Source organism: Cucurbita pepo, chromosome 6, assembly GCF_057944985.1.
Source record: "Cucurbita pepo subsp. pepo isolate OVF chromosome 6, ASM5794498v1, whole genome shotgun sequence".
Lineage (NCBI taxonomy): Eukaryota > Viridiplantae > Streptophyta > Magnoliopsida > Cucurbitales > Cucurbitaceae > Cucurbita > Cucurbita pepo.
Genome location: NC_141803.1, coordinates 4,205,240 through 4,221,066, shown reverse-complemented (window position 1 = coordinate 4,221,066; position 15,827 = coordinate 4,205,240). Strand labels below are relative to the sequence as shown.

Below are 15,827 nucleotides of genomic sequence, written 5' to 3'. Positions count from 1 at the left end.
ATAAGTAGAATGTAATTTGTATTTAATAATACTGAGTATAGACCAACTCGAGCTTTTCTTGAGTTTTTAGCAACGGGATGGAAAGTGATCTAAGAGCGAAATTCTAAATCAAATGTACTTGCCTAACAAGAACGATTCTGACCCTGCCATGATCTTTAGTTTCAATATAGTCTAGTGGTTCGAGGGTTTTAATATATATATATATCTTTTTATTTGTTGAAGTTCATCGGCCTTACACTAAGAGATAAATATCTTATCCATTAAGTTACGTTTATTTGTAGTCCTTAAATTGAATATCGGAAACATCTTTTTTTCCCTACCTACTCAACCCTAGGCTACATATAATTGAGCGGGTGGAGTTTGTTGTAGACTAGTCAATGGTATCAGAGCCAGACACCAGACATTGTGACAGCCAGGGCGTTGAACTTCGAAGGGGGTGGACACCGAGCGGAGTGCTAACGAGAGACGCAGACCCAAAAGGGAAGTGGATTGTGAGATCCCACGTCGATTGGAGAGAGGAACGATACCTACTCAACCGTAGGTTACATATAATTAGCATAGCTAGCTAAATAAGTGTAACAACCTAAGTCTACCGCTAGTAGATATTATCTTCTTTGGACTTTCCATTATGAACTAGCCAATGGTATCAGAGCCAGATACCGGACAGTGTGCCAGCAAGGACGCTAAATTTCGAAGGGGGTGGACACCGGGTGGTGTGCCAACGAGAGACACAGACCCAAAAGGGGAGTGAATTGTGAGATCCCACATTGATTGGAGAGAAGAACGAGTGCTAGCAAGGACGCCGGGTCCCGAAAGGGGTGGATTGTGATATCCCACATCGATTGGAGAGGGAAATAAGTACTAACGAGAACGTTAGGTCTCGAAGGGTTGTGAGATCCCACATCATTTGGAGAGGAGGAATGAATCATTCTCTTATAAGAGTACGAAAACTTCTCATTAACAGACACGTTTTAAAAACTTTGAGGGAAAGTTCAGAAGCAGTGAACTTAGACTGTTACAGGAAAACTGTGATGTAAATATATAACATACCATGTACTTGATGTGCGAGTATCGACATATATGAATAATAAACTAACGATATGATCCATTGTATTATAAAAATCAATTGAAGCATATAAAACTATATATTAATTTAAATGAAAGCAAACCAACGAGTACATAATATACGGATGTTTAATGAATGATCCCATCATGCAATCAAGTCAAAATCATAATATTAAATCAAAATTTATAAAAACATAAACATGAAATTAAAAATTTTAAACAAAAAAAAAAAAAAAAAAAAAAAAAAAACTATTCATGAAACGGTGAGTTTTACTTCGATGATCCCATCCATGTTTTTTTTTTCAATTTCATTTACGTACAAAATTTTCCTGTAGAATTATTGCGAAGTGGGATAAAGAGAGGGGGGAAGAAAATGAAGAACGAAGGGTAGTTCGATTGAAACCAACAAAATTTCTCTTTGATTGCGACGAGGAAGAGATCTATGGTGTTCTTGCTCAGAAGAAATCAGTTCCTTGTGATATTGTTTTGAATCGCATTCTTGGGTAAGTCTCTGAATCTCAATCCGTGAACAAATGGATATTGCAATTGAATTTCTTGAATTGGAGGCCTCATTTCGAAGCCACTCCTCTGTTGTTGTTTATCTTTCGATGTTGACTTTGTTTTGCTCGGTGTTTCTCATTATGTTGGCCTGTCGCCATTGCGTATCTTAGCTCCTCCAACCCGTCGTATGTTTTGTTGAGACCCACTTGCTTTACTTCGGGTTCAAGGGCTGCTGCGCATTATCTTATGCTAATGTCAATTGTTCTTTTCGTGAATCTGGATTCTGTTTCGTTGTCAAATTCATGGGTTTGGTTGGTGTGGATAATTTTGTTTTTTCTTTGGTGTTCTTCAAATGCTATTCCAGATTTGATATTCGAGGTTACAGTTGGGATTGGTGAAGACAAACTTTGGTCGTGAATTTGAGGTTGGTGGTTGGATTTTTCTTAAAAAAATGAAGGAAATCTGGAGATGAGATGGTTCAGCTGGTCTTAAACCGTGGTTTAGTTTGGCAATATAGCGTGTGCAAAGTGGGTGAAAGGTGAAAAAGGTTGCTAGCACAAAATGGCTGATGTGGCGAGTATAGCAGAGGCAGTGGCAGCAAGGTTTAGTTCTTTGGAGCTCATTGGAAGAGGATCTTTTGGTGATGTCTACAAGGGGTAAGCTTCAATTCTGGTACTATTGATATGATTCAGTTCGTTGAAATTTGTTATAGTGTGATCTTTGCTCTAGTGTGATTTAGTTAAGTATACACTTCTATGCTATATCACTAAGAAATGTGGATACGCACACGACTCATATATCAGGCGACACATCATTTTTTATAAAACTAGAACCAGGACAAGGCAAGGAAGAATTTATTAAAAACATACCTTTGAAAAGATATAGAATTATTATACAAGAAGGAAGTTTGAGCTCAATAAGCTTATGCATAGATATGCATAAAACATATGTGCTCTATGCGTTCCGCTCTCCAAATATATAATTTTTGTCCGATATTATATGCTTAACAAGTGTTGAACTTAGATTCACTCTTTATCGTTGGTGTCACGCATACTCTATTGTGCTAAAAGAATATTTGATGTGTTCAACAAGCATTGGAGTGCATTATTCCCCAGATTTTAGGGTCTATTCTTCTCAGCTGCATCATTTTTACTTTAGTTTCAATTAAAGTTGAAGAAAAGATTTTTTTTACTAAAAAGTTCAGTTATCTTTTCTGTAACCTAAGGTGCCGGTCTTGGGTCCTTCATTTTTTTTGGGGTGGGGAGTGAGTTACCAAGGCTGTTTCTTCTATGCAATCAATCAGAAAAATGGACTGGAACTTCTCATTGATCTAGTTTCCTGATGCCTTTTTGCGTTTGTAGGTTTGACAAGGAGCTTAACAAAGAAGTTGCTATCAAAGTTATTGATTTGGAAGAATCGTAAGTACAGAGGTTGCTCTATATTTATCACTGACGTTCATGATGAAACTCATTTAGAGCTCTTGCGTTAACAATGACATGATGAGCTACCTTAGTTTTTGTTTGATTAAAAAAAAAAAAATAGTGTAATTATTAAAATGGTAGTGTGGCACTAACTTTTACCGCATTCTTTGCTACATTTGGTGAGGTTATTATTAAATAACAGTTTACTAATGTGAAATGAGGAATGGTTTGATCCTCATTTATTTATCTTTTAGTTTTGGGATGACTTTATTTATTTTGTTATTTGCTTTTCCAGTTGGTTAGTGTTGCATCATTACATTACAACTTTCCAATTTTTCTTTCTACGTACTTGACAGTTTGTGTGTGTCATAATCATATTATGATTATTTATACTACTGACAACAAATTATTGGTCACTGCAAGCTCAGCATTGATATGATCATACCTTTTAGCCTCCTCAAAGCATTTGCAATGATTATGTCCTTTTTAAGGGTACTTATATTTCATTGATAAATGAAATTACAAAATAAGAGCAATCCCTAAGCCAGAAGGAATTAGAAAAAAATCTTCCTACTGACCGAAAGAATATTAAGACTGTAGTGGGAGAAGGTTGCTTACACCAATAGCTACCAAAGGATGGAGTTCACAAAAGTGTTAAATGATTGAAAATATGGTTGAAATTAGTTATTGTAGATGAAGCTTTCTAGGAATTGTTAATAATGTCATGGGTGACTTTATTAGCTATAAAATATTTTCGTGTTGTTAGTGTAACACTTTTACTGGATAATAGACGTGTAGCCTACTGAAATGCTGTGTTTTTTACTTGTTATATCTTTGAACTGGGGTTCCTTATGATTGGAGGATGGGATGATTCTTCTTCCACCACCTCCATTTTACTTCTTTTTCTCAAACAGATGTAAATTTTTTGGAAACGAAACAATTTCATTTATCATATGAAATTACATATTACAAAAAAGGGGGGAAATCCCGGAGGAACAACTATACAAAAGACCTCTCCAATTTGAAAGGAGGGAAGAAAAGCTATAGTGATGGAAAAGGGGAGAGATTCTATACCAAGATACAGCCATATTAACTATAGCATCAAAAAATCTATGAAAGGAGGCTTCTTGAAAGAATTTTCTATTTCTTTCTTGGCACACGTTTCAGCAAAAGGCTCTGATGAAGTTCTCCCAAAGAGTCTTCTTTTCCTTTTTGAAATGATGTCTTCCTAGAGTGTAGTTGAAAAACATTTTAGTTATGGGGATTGACCTTTTCAATTACTCGTGTATTTGGTTCTATCCTGTCAATGTTTTGTGGACTTTCTTTTCTGTGATATGACTGAACTTGTCTTTGGATGATCTTCTGCAGTGAGGATGAAATTGAGGATATTCAACAGGTATAAATGCACTGGCGAGTAAATTGAATTAGGTGAATGCTAAGGTGCTAATCTACCTCAGTTTTGTGCCAGGAAATTTCTGTTTTGTCACAATGTCGATCGCCCTACATTACTGAGTACTATGGTTCTTATCTCCACCAGACGAAATTATGGATAATAATGGAATATATGGCTGGTGGCTCTGTTGCAGATCTGGTAAGTCTGTATTCTGCTTCTTGCTCCACACCTAACAGATCATAAACAATACAAGAACATGGGGGTTAGTCAATTGGGGAATTTACATTTCTACCCCTTCTAGCATGCATACTAACTATAGGGGGCCTCACAAAACTACTTCTGTTTTAAGTATCTGACACATGTCCACTAATGACAGGATTGATAACTCTGTTAAGACCAGAGTTGGTTTAATATTTCCTTCTTGAGTTCACATTTCTAACGCAAACTGACATATACTTCTCTTTCTCTGATGTGCCAGAAATCCCTAATATTTAATGATAATTCATGTCTGATCAATTTTTAGAGCAAGTTGAATGATATGCTGGTTATTTTTGGGAGAAGTAAAAAAGAAGTTTTATTCTCTTATGGAATATGAATTAGACATACTTGGATTAGGCTGAGTTTAAGAGACTTTGTAGATTCTACCCAATTAATTAAATTATAAACTTGTCCAACTAAAATACCCTATCTAGATGGAATGTTTGGGCTAGATTGATTTGGGTTAAGCATTTATTTACTCATTGAATGAAATAAAATTAAAACAAATATGTGCCTAGGTCATTTTATTGTAAGTAAAGCCAATATCTTTGTAACTAATAATAAGTTCAGGTTAATTTGGTTTAACTCAAATTAATCTTGGAAGTATCCATGAACCAAATCAATTCTTGATATTTCAATTTATTTGACCCCCACCCAATCTGCAGAATTTTGGTTGAGTTGACGTAATCATTTGGGTCATTAGCGTTTCTTAGAAAAAGTCCATGCTCATCCCAAGGCCCAAACTTTGGAGACATCAATGGTTTTCCTTATTAAACTCACCCAAAGATCAAACATGCGACCTCTGGGTAGGTGCTACTCATAGACCGCGAGCTTTGGCCAACAGGCTGCTCCTTGGGGCTTGGGTCATTAGGTTTTTTTAACACCACTAAAAAACTATGGTAGGTGAGAAATTCTTCTTGGCATGGTTGATGCTTCTATATAATTACAATACGTCAAATTTCTCTTGGAAACTCTAGTAAGAGCGTCAAAGAAATTTCTATACAGTGAACTAGGCATTCATTTGGTTCCTCTCTTGTCAATATAGTTCTGTTTGTATTTGATATTTAATTCATTATGCCATGTATTTATTGCAAAAACTTCAAATATTTTGGTTTTCTTATAAAACTTGCAACAAACTATGGTTCTGCAGCTGCAGTCTGGGCCACCTCTTGATGAAATGTCAATTGCATGCATTCTACGGGATTTGCTGCATGCAATTGATTATTTGCACAGTGAAGGAAAAATTCACAGGGACATTAAAGGTTTTCTTTCTCCTTCACAATTCAATGACTTTGTAAAAGTTAACTTCTTATCAACCATGGAATGGTGATAAAGTCCACTCCTAGCTCTCCTACCTCCCCTGCAAGGGGAAAATGGAAAAGAAAAATAAGCGGAGTTTAGAGAGTTCTATGTTAGTCTAATTAATGAAAGATTGTAATTTTACTTTGCAGCGGCAAACATTTTACTGAGTGAAAATGGTGATGTTAAGGTATGATTTTTCACGATCAAAAAGTTTTGTATGGCCATGGTTTAACTGTTAAGGATTTGCTGGGCTTTGCTTTAAAAGGCTAAAAGTTTAATCCCTACAGGTTGCAGATTTTGGTGTTTCTGCCCAATTAACAAGGACAATATCAAGGAGAAAGGTAGAGTATTATGTGAAATATTGGATTTTGTTCATTATTATTCTGTTCTTTTCCCCACGTTATTGGAGTTTTGTAATTTTGCCCAATTAGACTTTTTAACACCCTTGGTTGGTTGGTTGTCGGGAGAAGTTTAGCTCCGTCGGCTCCTGCTGTATACTTCCTTTGTTAGATCCATAAATTATTTTTTTATAATCATTTTCAAAAGTAACATGACAGTTTTTGGTAAATGCTTTCTGTTTGTAAAATTTTACTTGTTAACACTGGCTTTCTTGTTTGTTTTCAATGTGTAAACTTTTGCTGAATTGTTATTATTCTGGAGGGATTTTTTTCTTTACCCATCATCTAATGCTATTGGAAAGGATCTTCTGAATTTTATGTGTTACCTACCTATCACTGATTTGTTGACCACAGACATTTGTAGGAACTCCATTCTGGATGGCGCCAGAGGTAATTCAGAATTCTGACGGATACAATGAGAAGGTATTTACTCAGTACCATCTTTTGGCGTTTTGACGGTTCTGATTGGTTCTAAGATATCCACACTTCTCAATACTTGAAGCTGCATTCACTATGTTTCTAATTCTCATATCTAGAGCACTCATGCAATCCCATCACATTTTACTTGATGCAGGCTGACATCTGGTCCCTAGGAATCACTGCTATTGAAATGGCAAAAGGGGAGCCTCCACTTTCTGATCTTCATCCCATGAGAGTTCTTTTTATCATACCTCGAGAAAGTCCACCTCAGGTTCACTTTATAACTCTGTACTCGGCACTTTTCATGACAATGAAATATGAAATGGTGCATTGTCATTTTTCATGACATATTAGCTTTTATGTGTGACAGTTGGATGAACATTTTTCTCGCCCTATGAAAGAATTAGTGTCACTTTGTCTGAAGAAAATACCTGCTGAGGTAAAACATTGTTCTCCTGTGCACTGGTTCTGTGTTTTAGTTGAATTCTTTTTAATTTGTGGAATATATATTTATCAAATATGTTATTTTAAGTTCAAATGATTATGAACCACAAATTAGTGTTTCTGTGAAAACTGAAAAGTGAGCATTAATGATACAGTGTGCATCTGTATAGTGTTTTTTCAGGTACTTATTTGGTAGGACAATATATTGCAATTGGTTGATCATGATAGGGATTCACAGGATTTTGTTTTTGTTTATCTTTTTTCAAGAGTCATTATAAGAAATTAGGAGCTACTTAAAAGTGAGCACCTGGAGTTTGTTAAAACGCATGTAAAGTTGGGGCATGCTTACGTTATTTTTCAGGTTCGCAGAATTTATATTGATCATTTCATTTCCTGGTAATTCATCTTTTATTTGTTCTATCTAAAGTACATGCTCTTCTATTTATGTGCTTTTTTTTTTTTTTTTTTTTCCTGTAATTGCCTCTTGTTCAAACTTGACGCAAGCATTCAAATTGTTCATGTTTCCTGCCTTTTGAAGTTATGATTTTTATGATGTGAATGCCTCTTGTTCTCTTTTTGTTTGTGAATCAGTTTTATGCATCTTTTGCTCTTTTAATTTCAGAGACCTAGTGCCAAAGAGCTTCTGAAGCATCGATTCATTAAGAATGCCAGGAAGAGCCCTAGGCTTCTGGAGAGAATAAGGTTTGTCAGGATACTTGATTTCTATTACTTTTATATGGTAGTTTTATGATCTTTGTGTTATCATATTATTATTCTTTTTCTCAGTTCATAGGCACGGATATGGATTTTGGACTTCCTTTTGACTTTGTACTCCATAATTTCCTAATTTATTGGCCATAGTTTACATTCATGTGTTAATGCACCTGAAGAATCAGGAAAAGCCGAATAGTATAAAGATGTCTTTGTATAAGGTGATTTATCAGTGATCTTATTTGTTGATATTGATAGAGAACGTCCGAAGTACCAAATAAAGGACGATGAAGAATCACCAACAAATGGTCCTAGAACTATAGGTGAATCATCAGACACTGTGAAAGTATCAAGAAATTTAAGAGAGGAAACTGTTCGTGCCAGGTGGGTAAAACCAAAGATCAAAGTTTCCTGTAGCAAAAAGCACTGAACGTTGTTAATGCTAAACGACCTATTACTCATTGAGCTATTGAGTTCTAACTACTTAAAATTGCAGCAACCAGAGTAAAGCTCCGAAGAATGCTGGATGGGACTTTAGTATTGGGGGTCCACATAGTACAGGTACTGTTCGAAGTTTAGTAAAACCACCTCAAATTAGGGAACGAAAACCAGAAATTCCTTATGGTCAGGCTGCACCTAGTAGAGCTGCAGAGAGTGGTCACTGGCAAGCTGCATCTGGAAATGCACCACGCGACATAGCAAAAAATGCTAAAGATTCATTCAATATGGGAGATGATAGTGAAGATGTAAATTCTCCTCACTCCATTTCTCTTAGCTGCAAGTGCTTTTACAATCACATTTGCTTGTTTGTCAATCAACTAGATTATTAGAATTAGCCTGCTTGAAAACAATACTTATGACTTCAAGGACTTTCACTTGTCCCAGAAGTTTACAAATTAGTGCATCATAAGGATTTGACTTCAATGATATCTCCTTTATAATAAGAAGAATTGAGCAAAAAGCTTGACAATTAATCTAATCATCTGTGCAATTGTAGGCTTACAGAGTAAATTTGGCTGCAATAACAAGGCTTCATGGACTTTCACTTGTTCCAGAAGTTCTAATTATCCTTGCTATTGCAGCCAAGTTTAGTACGGAAACCTGCCAAAAGAGTAAATAATCACAACGGCATAATTGAATATTATGGCTGTTTATTTATCTATTTACGACAGTCCGAAAATTGGTTGTGGATAATGTTAACTTTTACTTCTTTTTTTTTTTTTTTTCAATGGGCAATGTCCAGGAAGAGTTATCTGTAAGCGGTTCAGGAACCATTGTAGTCCGGTCTCCCAGAGGACCTCAAGCATCTACTCAATTTCATAATGAAAGCAATCCGGTAGAATTATCTTAAATATAGCGATGCTCTTGATTGTTTTGAGCTTTTCTATGCTTATTTGTTTATGAAATCAATGATGCGATGCAGTCTGGAAGCATACAAGCATATTTTGAGGACACATCTTATGGTGGTACTGTTGTTATGCGTGGTCAACGGGATGGTTCTGAGTCTCCTCGGACTCCAAAATCCAGATTTGGAATTCAAGAAAGGAATTCAAGTTTGCCTCCTGAAGATAGTGCATCAAACCTCGCGGAGGTTGGTTGCTTTTAAGTCTTCTGATTCATGTTCTTATCATGATTCAAGTAGCAGTTACTATTGGTTTTATTATATTGCTACTTATTTTAAAGTCAAGTCGGGAACATGCATCTTTTAGACTGCCATGAGTATTCTTTTAGTTCTTTTGTTGAAGTTTTAAGATACATATATTTTGGATTGCAGTCCTCACTCATTTTATTTAGCATTTTTGTTTTATAATAGAATTTAAAATTTATCTCCTACAGTATAATAATTCGTTTGTTCCTACTACCGCAAATCAAAATATGCTCTAGTGCTGTGCAATTACTGGGCATGTTCAATGTGATGATTGTAGGCAAAGGCTGCAATGCAAGCAGGATTGAAGAAATCTAATGTAAGGGATAGACCAGCTCTCACTAAACGCAACGACAGGCAGGAAATTAGGAAAACAGAGCAAACAGTGAGTAGCTCTGACTCTTCAAGGTACATCTTAGTAATTGTCAGAATAAATTTTTCTCCACAGAATGTCGGACTGCTGCCTGATATCGATAATTTCTCCAGGCATTCTCGTGAATTCTTTGATGCACCAAAAGCATTGGCAAAACCATCTCTACCGATTGACGATGAAGAAAGTAGAAAAGTAGTGTCGTCTTCTGCACCATTATCAGTTTTGTTTATGTCATCCTTGAAAGAGGTATGTTTGAAGCCGATTTCAGCTTGTAAGTCCAGTGATCTAATAATTTGTCTGCATTAAAGGTACCTGCTTCAGCTGCATGGTACTTTTGTGAAGTGTTTCCATCTTGTTATGCTCTCTCGGTCTCTGTTTTATCCATTTATATTAGGATGTGGGAATTGCCAAAGCTTACCTTATATTTCTCTCTTTCCTGTTGTTTGACCAATCCTTTGTCTACACAGATTCCATACTCTAAATTAGTTTTACTTCCAACAAAAAGATAAACACAATGCTTATTGAGAAATTTGTGTCTCGAATCTCTCGACTATTAGTCATTTCTTATTTGAATCTCTCGAATCTCCCGTCTCGGTCTCATTTTCCTCCTATTTTTATTTATTTTCTCAACAATTGATTATCCCATGTTTTAACAAACTTGCTCATTTTACTCTTTACCCCACTAGCTATAACTGACTTCATGACTAGGTTATCCAACTTGGATTCACTCTCTTCTTTCATCTCCTTATCCGTTGGCCTCTCAATATTCTCATCTCCAGATAGGCCTTTCATGATAACCAACGTGCACGATATTTTCTATTTATTCAATGACGTGTTTTCTTAGTTCATATGTACCAATAGTGCAACCTACTCTACACGTTCTCATCTCAGGTAGTTGTAGATGATTCAGAAGGATCGCCTGCTCATACTGTAATTAATGCTCTTATAAGTATGGAACACCGAAAACCTGGATCCTGTGAGGTTCTTGTTACCAAGTTGCTCCAGAAATTGGCCAGGTATGTTTGTTCTTTTACTTTTCTAATTTACTCCCTTAACTCTCAAACTCAAAGAAACATCTCTGCAGTTCCGAGGAATCTTCACTGAAGGATTTACAAGACTTGGCAACTCGCATATTCACCAAGGCAAAGACAGTTCCTGAAGTTACACAAAATGTCACGGATTCTGATAGCAGCAAAAAGCAACCGAACAGGGAACTTCATTCAAATTCTAATTTGAGCTCGCTTGCTAGATTTTTACTCTCCAGGTTTGTTTTAAGATAGTTAAATTTGACTAGGGAATCTTCAGCTCATCCATCACCCATCTCTTTTAGCCTCCTCGTCTATGTTCATGCACTTGTTTATGTATTTAGAATTTCCAGCATAGATAAAACTTGACAAATTCTAGAAACATGACGTGAGATAAAACCTTTGTTTATATCTGTTTAAACAAGTTACAGAAATCTAAGATTTGAAAGTACTAGGATTAAAACAAGATAAGCATGAAAGTTGGAAGGATCATTTCTTGTTCTGTAAATTTTTCAAGGGCAGACGTGATGCATTGTTAAGCTAAATTGCATTGGTTTGTTGATCAGATGGCAAGGTCAGGTGTCGAGGGATCTGAGTCCAGCTTAAAAGGGAGAAAACTTGTGTGTATTAGTTTGATATTTTTTATTCTTGACACTGCATTATTTGAGTTGATGTACATACGTCGCTGTAAGAAACGGTGTATTATTTATTAATTGTGATTTTTCCTTCTGAAATTTTTGTTTTGCTAGCAGCATTTCTTTGTATACGGGTGCTTGCTATTCATTGCATTCACATTTGTTATATTATTATAATCTGAGATTGATGAATAACTGCGTTTGAAATGCTGTGAACACCTGAGGGTTTGAACAATTTGTAGATCATACTTCTTTTTGAGTTCAGAGATCAAATTATCGTTCTTTAGTATGGAAAATTGTGTCATATCTATTGAAGAATTCTCGAACTAGTTGTTTGTGGATGTAACTTGAAATAGACAAGTATGTAAGTTTATATATTCACACAGCAAGCTCGAAATTTGAACAGTCAATCAATATAGGTATACTTAATACACACTTTTTATTTTCTTTTGTTCCCAAATTACATTTAGAGTTGAATGTAATCATTAAGGAAACACACGAGGGAAAATCTAGATAAAACGAATTATCATATTTCAATAACTTGATCTAACTCTTGAAATCGTACTTCATACGTTGTCTATGTTTTCAATGGTTGTATGAACAGATAATGATGAATTCATCGGCATGAATACCGTCACTAACTCTCTTTATGTCTAATAATTCATGGGTTGAGTTGCATACTAAGAACATTCAAATAAAATTAATGTCTTTTATCTTGTGAGATGTTTGTTGTTTATATCAAGAACATTGCACGACAATCTAAGTCGACGTTCAGAAAACTATTATGCCTTTCACATGCAATATCCGAGTCTTGCCCATTTAAAAAATATGGAGGAGGTATGTGTCCTCTCGCTCGCTGATGCGGATCTAGGAAGCTCGGTTGTCCCGCAAGCAAAAAGGAGAGAGGAGGCTTTAACCTACTCCTTACAATTGAAATTGATAGCATGTCATTTGATATCATATCAGTTATATGCCTCTAGTTGTCTAGCAGCATCAACATAACTATTCAACTAAAGATAAGACTCCGAAAATCACAAACCTGGTAAGAGTTGCCTTTAAAGTAACGTGAGAGCTTCATTGAAGAAGTTATGGAAAATGCTTAAATTGTTCAACACTTCCATAATGCAGCATATTCTTCTGCATCACAGCCCTCTTTAACAAAAGGAGCAGCAGACTATACAATTAACAGGCAACCAGGACACAAACATGAGGTTTTCAATGATATTACATGAAACATTAGAGCTTTCTCCTTCATCTAAATACTGATGAACTCTCATTAATACAAAATTTGAGTACAAAATGCTAAATTTGTAGTATAAATCATTATCTAGAACAAAATTTCATGTAATAATTGTATAACCTACAAACTAACCATACATATATTCAATAAATAAGTGAATAAACCAACTAGAACATGATTTGAGCTTAACTTGTAACTTGGGTCTACCCTCTAACACAAGAAGATGAAACCATGTAACTCTTAGGCAATAGGATGGTCAGAGATCCCCATTGCCATAACATGAATTTTACAGCAAAGGACTGCTTTCAAGCAATCAGCATTACCAGCACTTTTCAGGCTTATCATAGAATCAGATGTTGGTACCTTGCTCGAACATAATTACGTAGAGGAGTGTATAAATATCGTACCTGTAACGGGCTATTTTCGATTTATGGAAGACGGGGGCCTCGTGAGAGTTAGCTTCCGAAATGCAGCGTGCAAAATCATGCCTGTCGAGATATCAAATGATTAGAACAACTGGTTATGATGAACTCTGTAGCAGAGGCTAGAAATGTTGTGTAGTCACCTGTATATCCAACGCCAAGTGCACAGAAGACTGCCATTTGAAAGTTGGAAAATAAAAGGATGATGACAGTCACTACAGGACATTATATTTGGTTAAGTATTTGGAAGAAAGAATGGGGTAGAAAAGATTACTGTGTAATTAACTAACAATAGCAGTTCAAATGATTGTGATCTCGTGAATGGTAATTAACAAGGAATTGATTAATAAATGCATGCAGCAGGATCCAACAAAACAAAGAACCAATTTCTAGTACTACGTAAAAAATTTCCAGGATCAAACATGCGAGATCCCACATCGGATGGAGAGGAACATTCTTTATAAGAGTGTGGAAACCTCTCCCTAGTAGACGTGTTTTAAAATCCTTGAGGGGAAGCCCGAAAGGGAAAGCTCAAAAAAGACAGTATTTACTAGCGGTGGGCTTGGGCTGTTACAAATGGTATCAGAGTCATACACCAAGGGGTGTGCCAGTGAGAAGGTTGAGCCCCAAAGGGGAGGTGGACAATCGGCAGTATGCTAGCAAGGACACTGAGTCCCGAGAGGGGGTGGATTGTGAGATCCCACATCGGTTGGAGAGGGGAGCGGAGCATTCTTTTTAGGGTGTGGAAACCTCTCCCTAGCAAGCCCAAAGAAGACAATATCTACTAGCGGTGGGCTTGGGCTTGGACGGTTGCCCTCGCACTACACACATGACCAAAACATGGCCTTGGCTCCAAGAACTCAGGACAACCGAGCCAAAGTTCTCGGTCATCTTGAATCGAGAAAACGATATAGCCTATGAGCATGTAATCTCAACCAAATGAAACAGGAAAAACACTAACCATTCATCAAGCAGCAATGAAAAAGATTACCAACAAATCAAGACATGTTCAAGGATAAGAATTGGGATGAACATCTCAGTTGTGCAAACAAACACAGTTTTAAATCGTCAATAACTTACCACATTGAGCAATGCGAACCAAACACTGCCAAACAACTGGATATTTGTCCAATCCCCATCTATCACCACAAAATTTAACAATGTCCCAAAGTGCTAAACATGATACTAATCCAAGAAGAGCAAGAGGCATCTGGTACCTGAAATCATCCACTACAGAACATAAACATCAAGAAGAATTTGGTAAAATAAAGGTCGGGAAATTGCCATAAATCTCTTCTCTACCCAACAATTTCTATGTTCATTCCTTCCAAATAAATGGGAAACACAAATAACGAAGGAGAGAACGAGATGAACATACAGCGTGCAGACAAAAAAGAAAACAAATAAGGATGCGTAATTGCGAGCATAGCGTTTGGCGTTCTCGTGGACTCTGAGACGAGCTTGAGCCGGCGAGGAAGGAAACGAGTACGATTCAAAAAACCCAACAAATCCGGAAGTCCAGGACGGTGTCGGGCCGGCAAAATCAGCAGCAGAAAGCTTGGCAAAGGGGTTAAGAGTGAAAACAGAGAGAAGGGTTCCGATACGAGAGAAGAAGGAGATGAAGAAACCTGTGGCTAAAGGAGCGACGGCGGTGGGGGTGGGTCTGGTGGGGGCAGTGGCTGCAGTGGCGGAGGAATGGCGGTGGACGTCGGAGGTGCGTTGATCGAGAATCTCGAGGTAGCCGGAATCGCGAAGCCATGAATCGAAGGCGGCGTCCGGAACGCTGAGGGAGAGTGGATTGGATGAGAAACTCATTCCTGATCACAATAACAAAAAACACGGATTTGGGATCAGAAGAAGAGACAAAAGGGTCATATATAATGGTTGAAGATTGTTGTTTTATTTTGTTGCACAGCGATGGAGGCGGGTGATGCTTTATCCTCCCTCCCGCCAATCGGTTCCCGGCGGGCCCGGACTCCGGCCAATTGGGTTCTTTTGACCCAAAAAAAAAAAAAAAAAACAAATTTGTTCTTTCTTTTTAGGGCGTTTAATTTTCATTTCATTTATGTGATCCTATGAACATAATCCATCCATCTTCTTAACACGTTTGTTATCGATAGCAATATTTCATTGTTCGAGAAGAGTCTTTAACACAGTAAGATTGAATGTCTCTATATTCTTAAACGATAATGTTAATTTGGTGGCTCGTAAACTTGATATGAGCAAAGCTTATAATCAAATTTAGTGGAGTTATTTGAGTCATGTTACGGTAAAGATGGGTTTTTTTGTAACGGATTGATCAATTCGATGATGAAACGTGTTGGATGTTGAGGAATATTGAAAGTAGTCTCACACCGACTAATTAGGAGGAAAATCATGAGTTTATAAGTACAACGTCATGAGAGCTTATGCTGCAAAGTGGTCAATATCATATTATTGTGGAGAGTCGTGATTTCTAACATTGGATTAGTCAAATTCTCAATATTGCTCGATGAAGCTAGTTGCAACGAGTGTAAGCCATCCTAGATGAGACTAAAACAAGATGAGATGCGAGTACGCTACACTACTACCATG

General features: G+C 36.7%; 2 protein-coding genes across 13 annotated transcripts; one reads left to right on the top strand and one right to left on the bottom strand.

Moving 5' to 3' along the window:
* The first annotated feature begins 1,382 nt into the window (after positions 1-1,382).
* LOC111797346 (uncharacterized) lies at positions 1,383-11,690 on the top strand. Of its 3 annotated transcripts, none has more exons than XM_023680329.2 (22): positions 1,383-1,568; positions 1,931-1,990; positions 2,084-2,222; positions 2,928-2,984; positions 4,356-4,383; positions 4,456-4,578; positions 5,789-5,900; positions 6,090-6,127; positions 6,228-6,281; positions 6,693-6,761; positions 6,913-7,029; positions 7,129-7,197; positions 7,825-7,904; positions 8,172-8,297; positions 8,410-8,659; positions 9,157-9,249; positions 9,337-9,504; positions 9,839-9,966; positions 10,045-10,177; positions 10,823-10,947; positions 11,016-11,195; positions 11,523-11,690. In XM_023680329.2, exons 3-22 carry the CDS (start codon positions 2,128-2,130, stop codon positions 11,560-11,562), a joined length of 2,085 nt encoding a protein of 694 aa, XP_023536097.2. In that variant the 5' UTR covers positions 1,383-1,568; positions 1,931-1,990; positions 2,084-2,127; the 3' UTR covers positions 11,563-11,690. The 3 variants fall into 3 exon arrangements, with proteins under 3 accessions (XP_023536097.2, XP_086980851.1, XP_023536099.2); XM_087124725.1 differs by having other exon boundaries at positions 2,071-2,222; XM_023680331.2 differs by lacking the exons at positions 1,383-1,568; positions 1,931-1,990 and having other exon boundaries at positions 2,176-2,222; positions 4,445-4,578.
* Positions 11,573-15,269, bottom strand: LOC111796575 (PRA1 family protein H). Of its 10 annotated transcripts, none has more exons than XR_002815378.2 (6): positions 14,632-15,269; positions 14,334-14,470; positions 13,397-13,468; positions 13,239-13,319; positions 12,631-12,743; positions 11,573-12,514 (listed from the first exon to the last, which is right to left on the bottom strand). XR_002815378.2 is itself a non-coding variant. In XM_087124726.1 (5 exons), the coding sequence occupies exons 1-4, from the start codon at positions 15,066-15,068 to the stop codon at positions 13,249-13,251; spliced, it is 717 nt and encodes a 238-aa protein (XP_086980852.1). In that variant the 5' UTR covers positions 15,069-15,269; the 3' UTR covers positions 11,573-12,743; positions 13,239-13,248. The 10 variants fall into 10 exon arrangements, 4 of the variants coding, with proteins under 4 accessions (XP_086980852.1, XP_086980853.1, XP_023535022.2 ...); XR_015421417.1 differs by having other exon boundaries at positions 11,573-12,508; XR_015421416.1 differs by having other exon boundaries at positions 12,631-12,728.
* Positions 15,270-15,827: the final 558 nt, after the last annotated feature.

Excerpts from the sequence above, each read along its gene's own strand:
- LOC111796575 (XM_087124726.1), bottom strand. The coding sequence starts at position 15,068 with ATGAGTTTCTCATCCAATCCACTCTCCCTCAGCGTTCCGGACGCCGCC. Across the intron at positions 14,471-14,631 it reads TTCTTTTTTGTCTGCACGCT|GTACCAGATGCCTCTTGCTC; the intron begins GTATGTTCATCT and ends GGATGATTTCAG. Across the intron at positions 13,469-14,333 it reads GGTTCGCATTGCTCAATGTG|TGACTGTCATCATCCTTTTA; the intron begins GTAAGTTATTGA and ends AATGTCCTGTAG.
- LOC111797346 (XM_023680329.2), top strand. The coding sequence starts at position 2,128 with ATGGCTGATGTGGCGAGTATAGCAGAGGCAGTGGCAGCAAGGTTTAGT. Across the intron at positions 2,223-2,927 it reads TTTGGTGATGTCTACAAGGG|GTTTGACAAGGAGCTTAACA; the intron begins GTAAGCTTCAAT and ends TTGCGTTTGTAG. Across the intron at positions 8,298-8,409 it reads GAGGAAACTGTTCGTGCCAG|CAACCAGAGTAAAGCTCCGA; the intron begins GTGGGTAAAACC and ends TTAAAATTGCAG.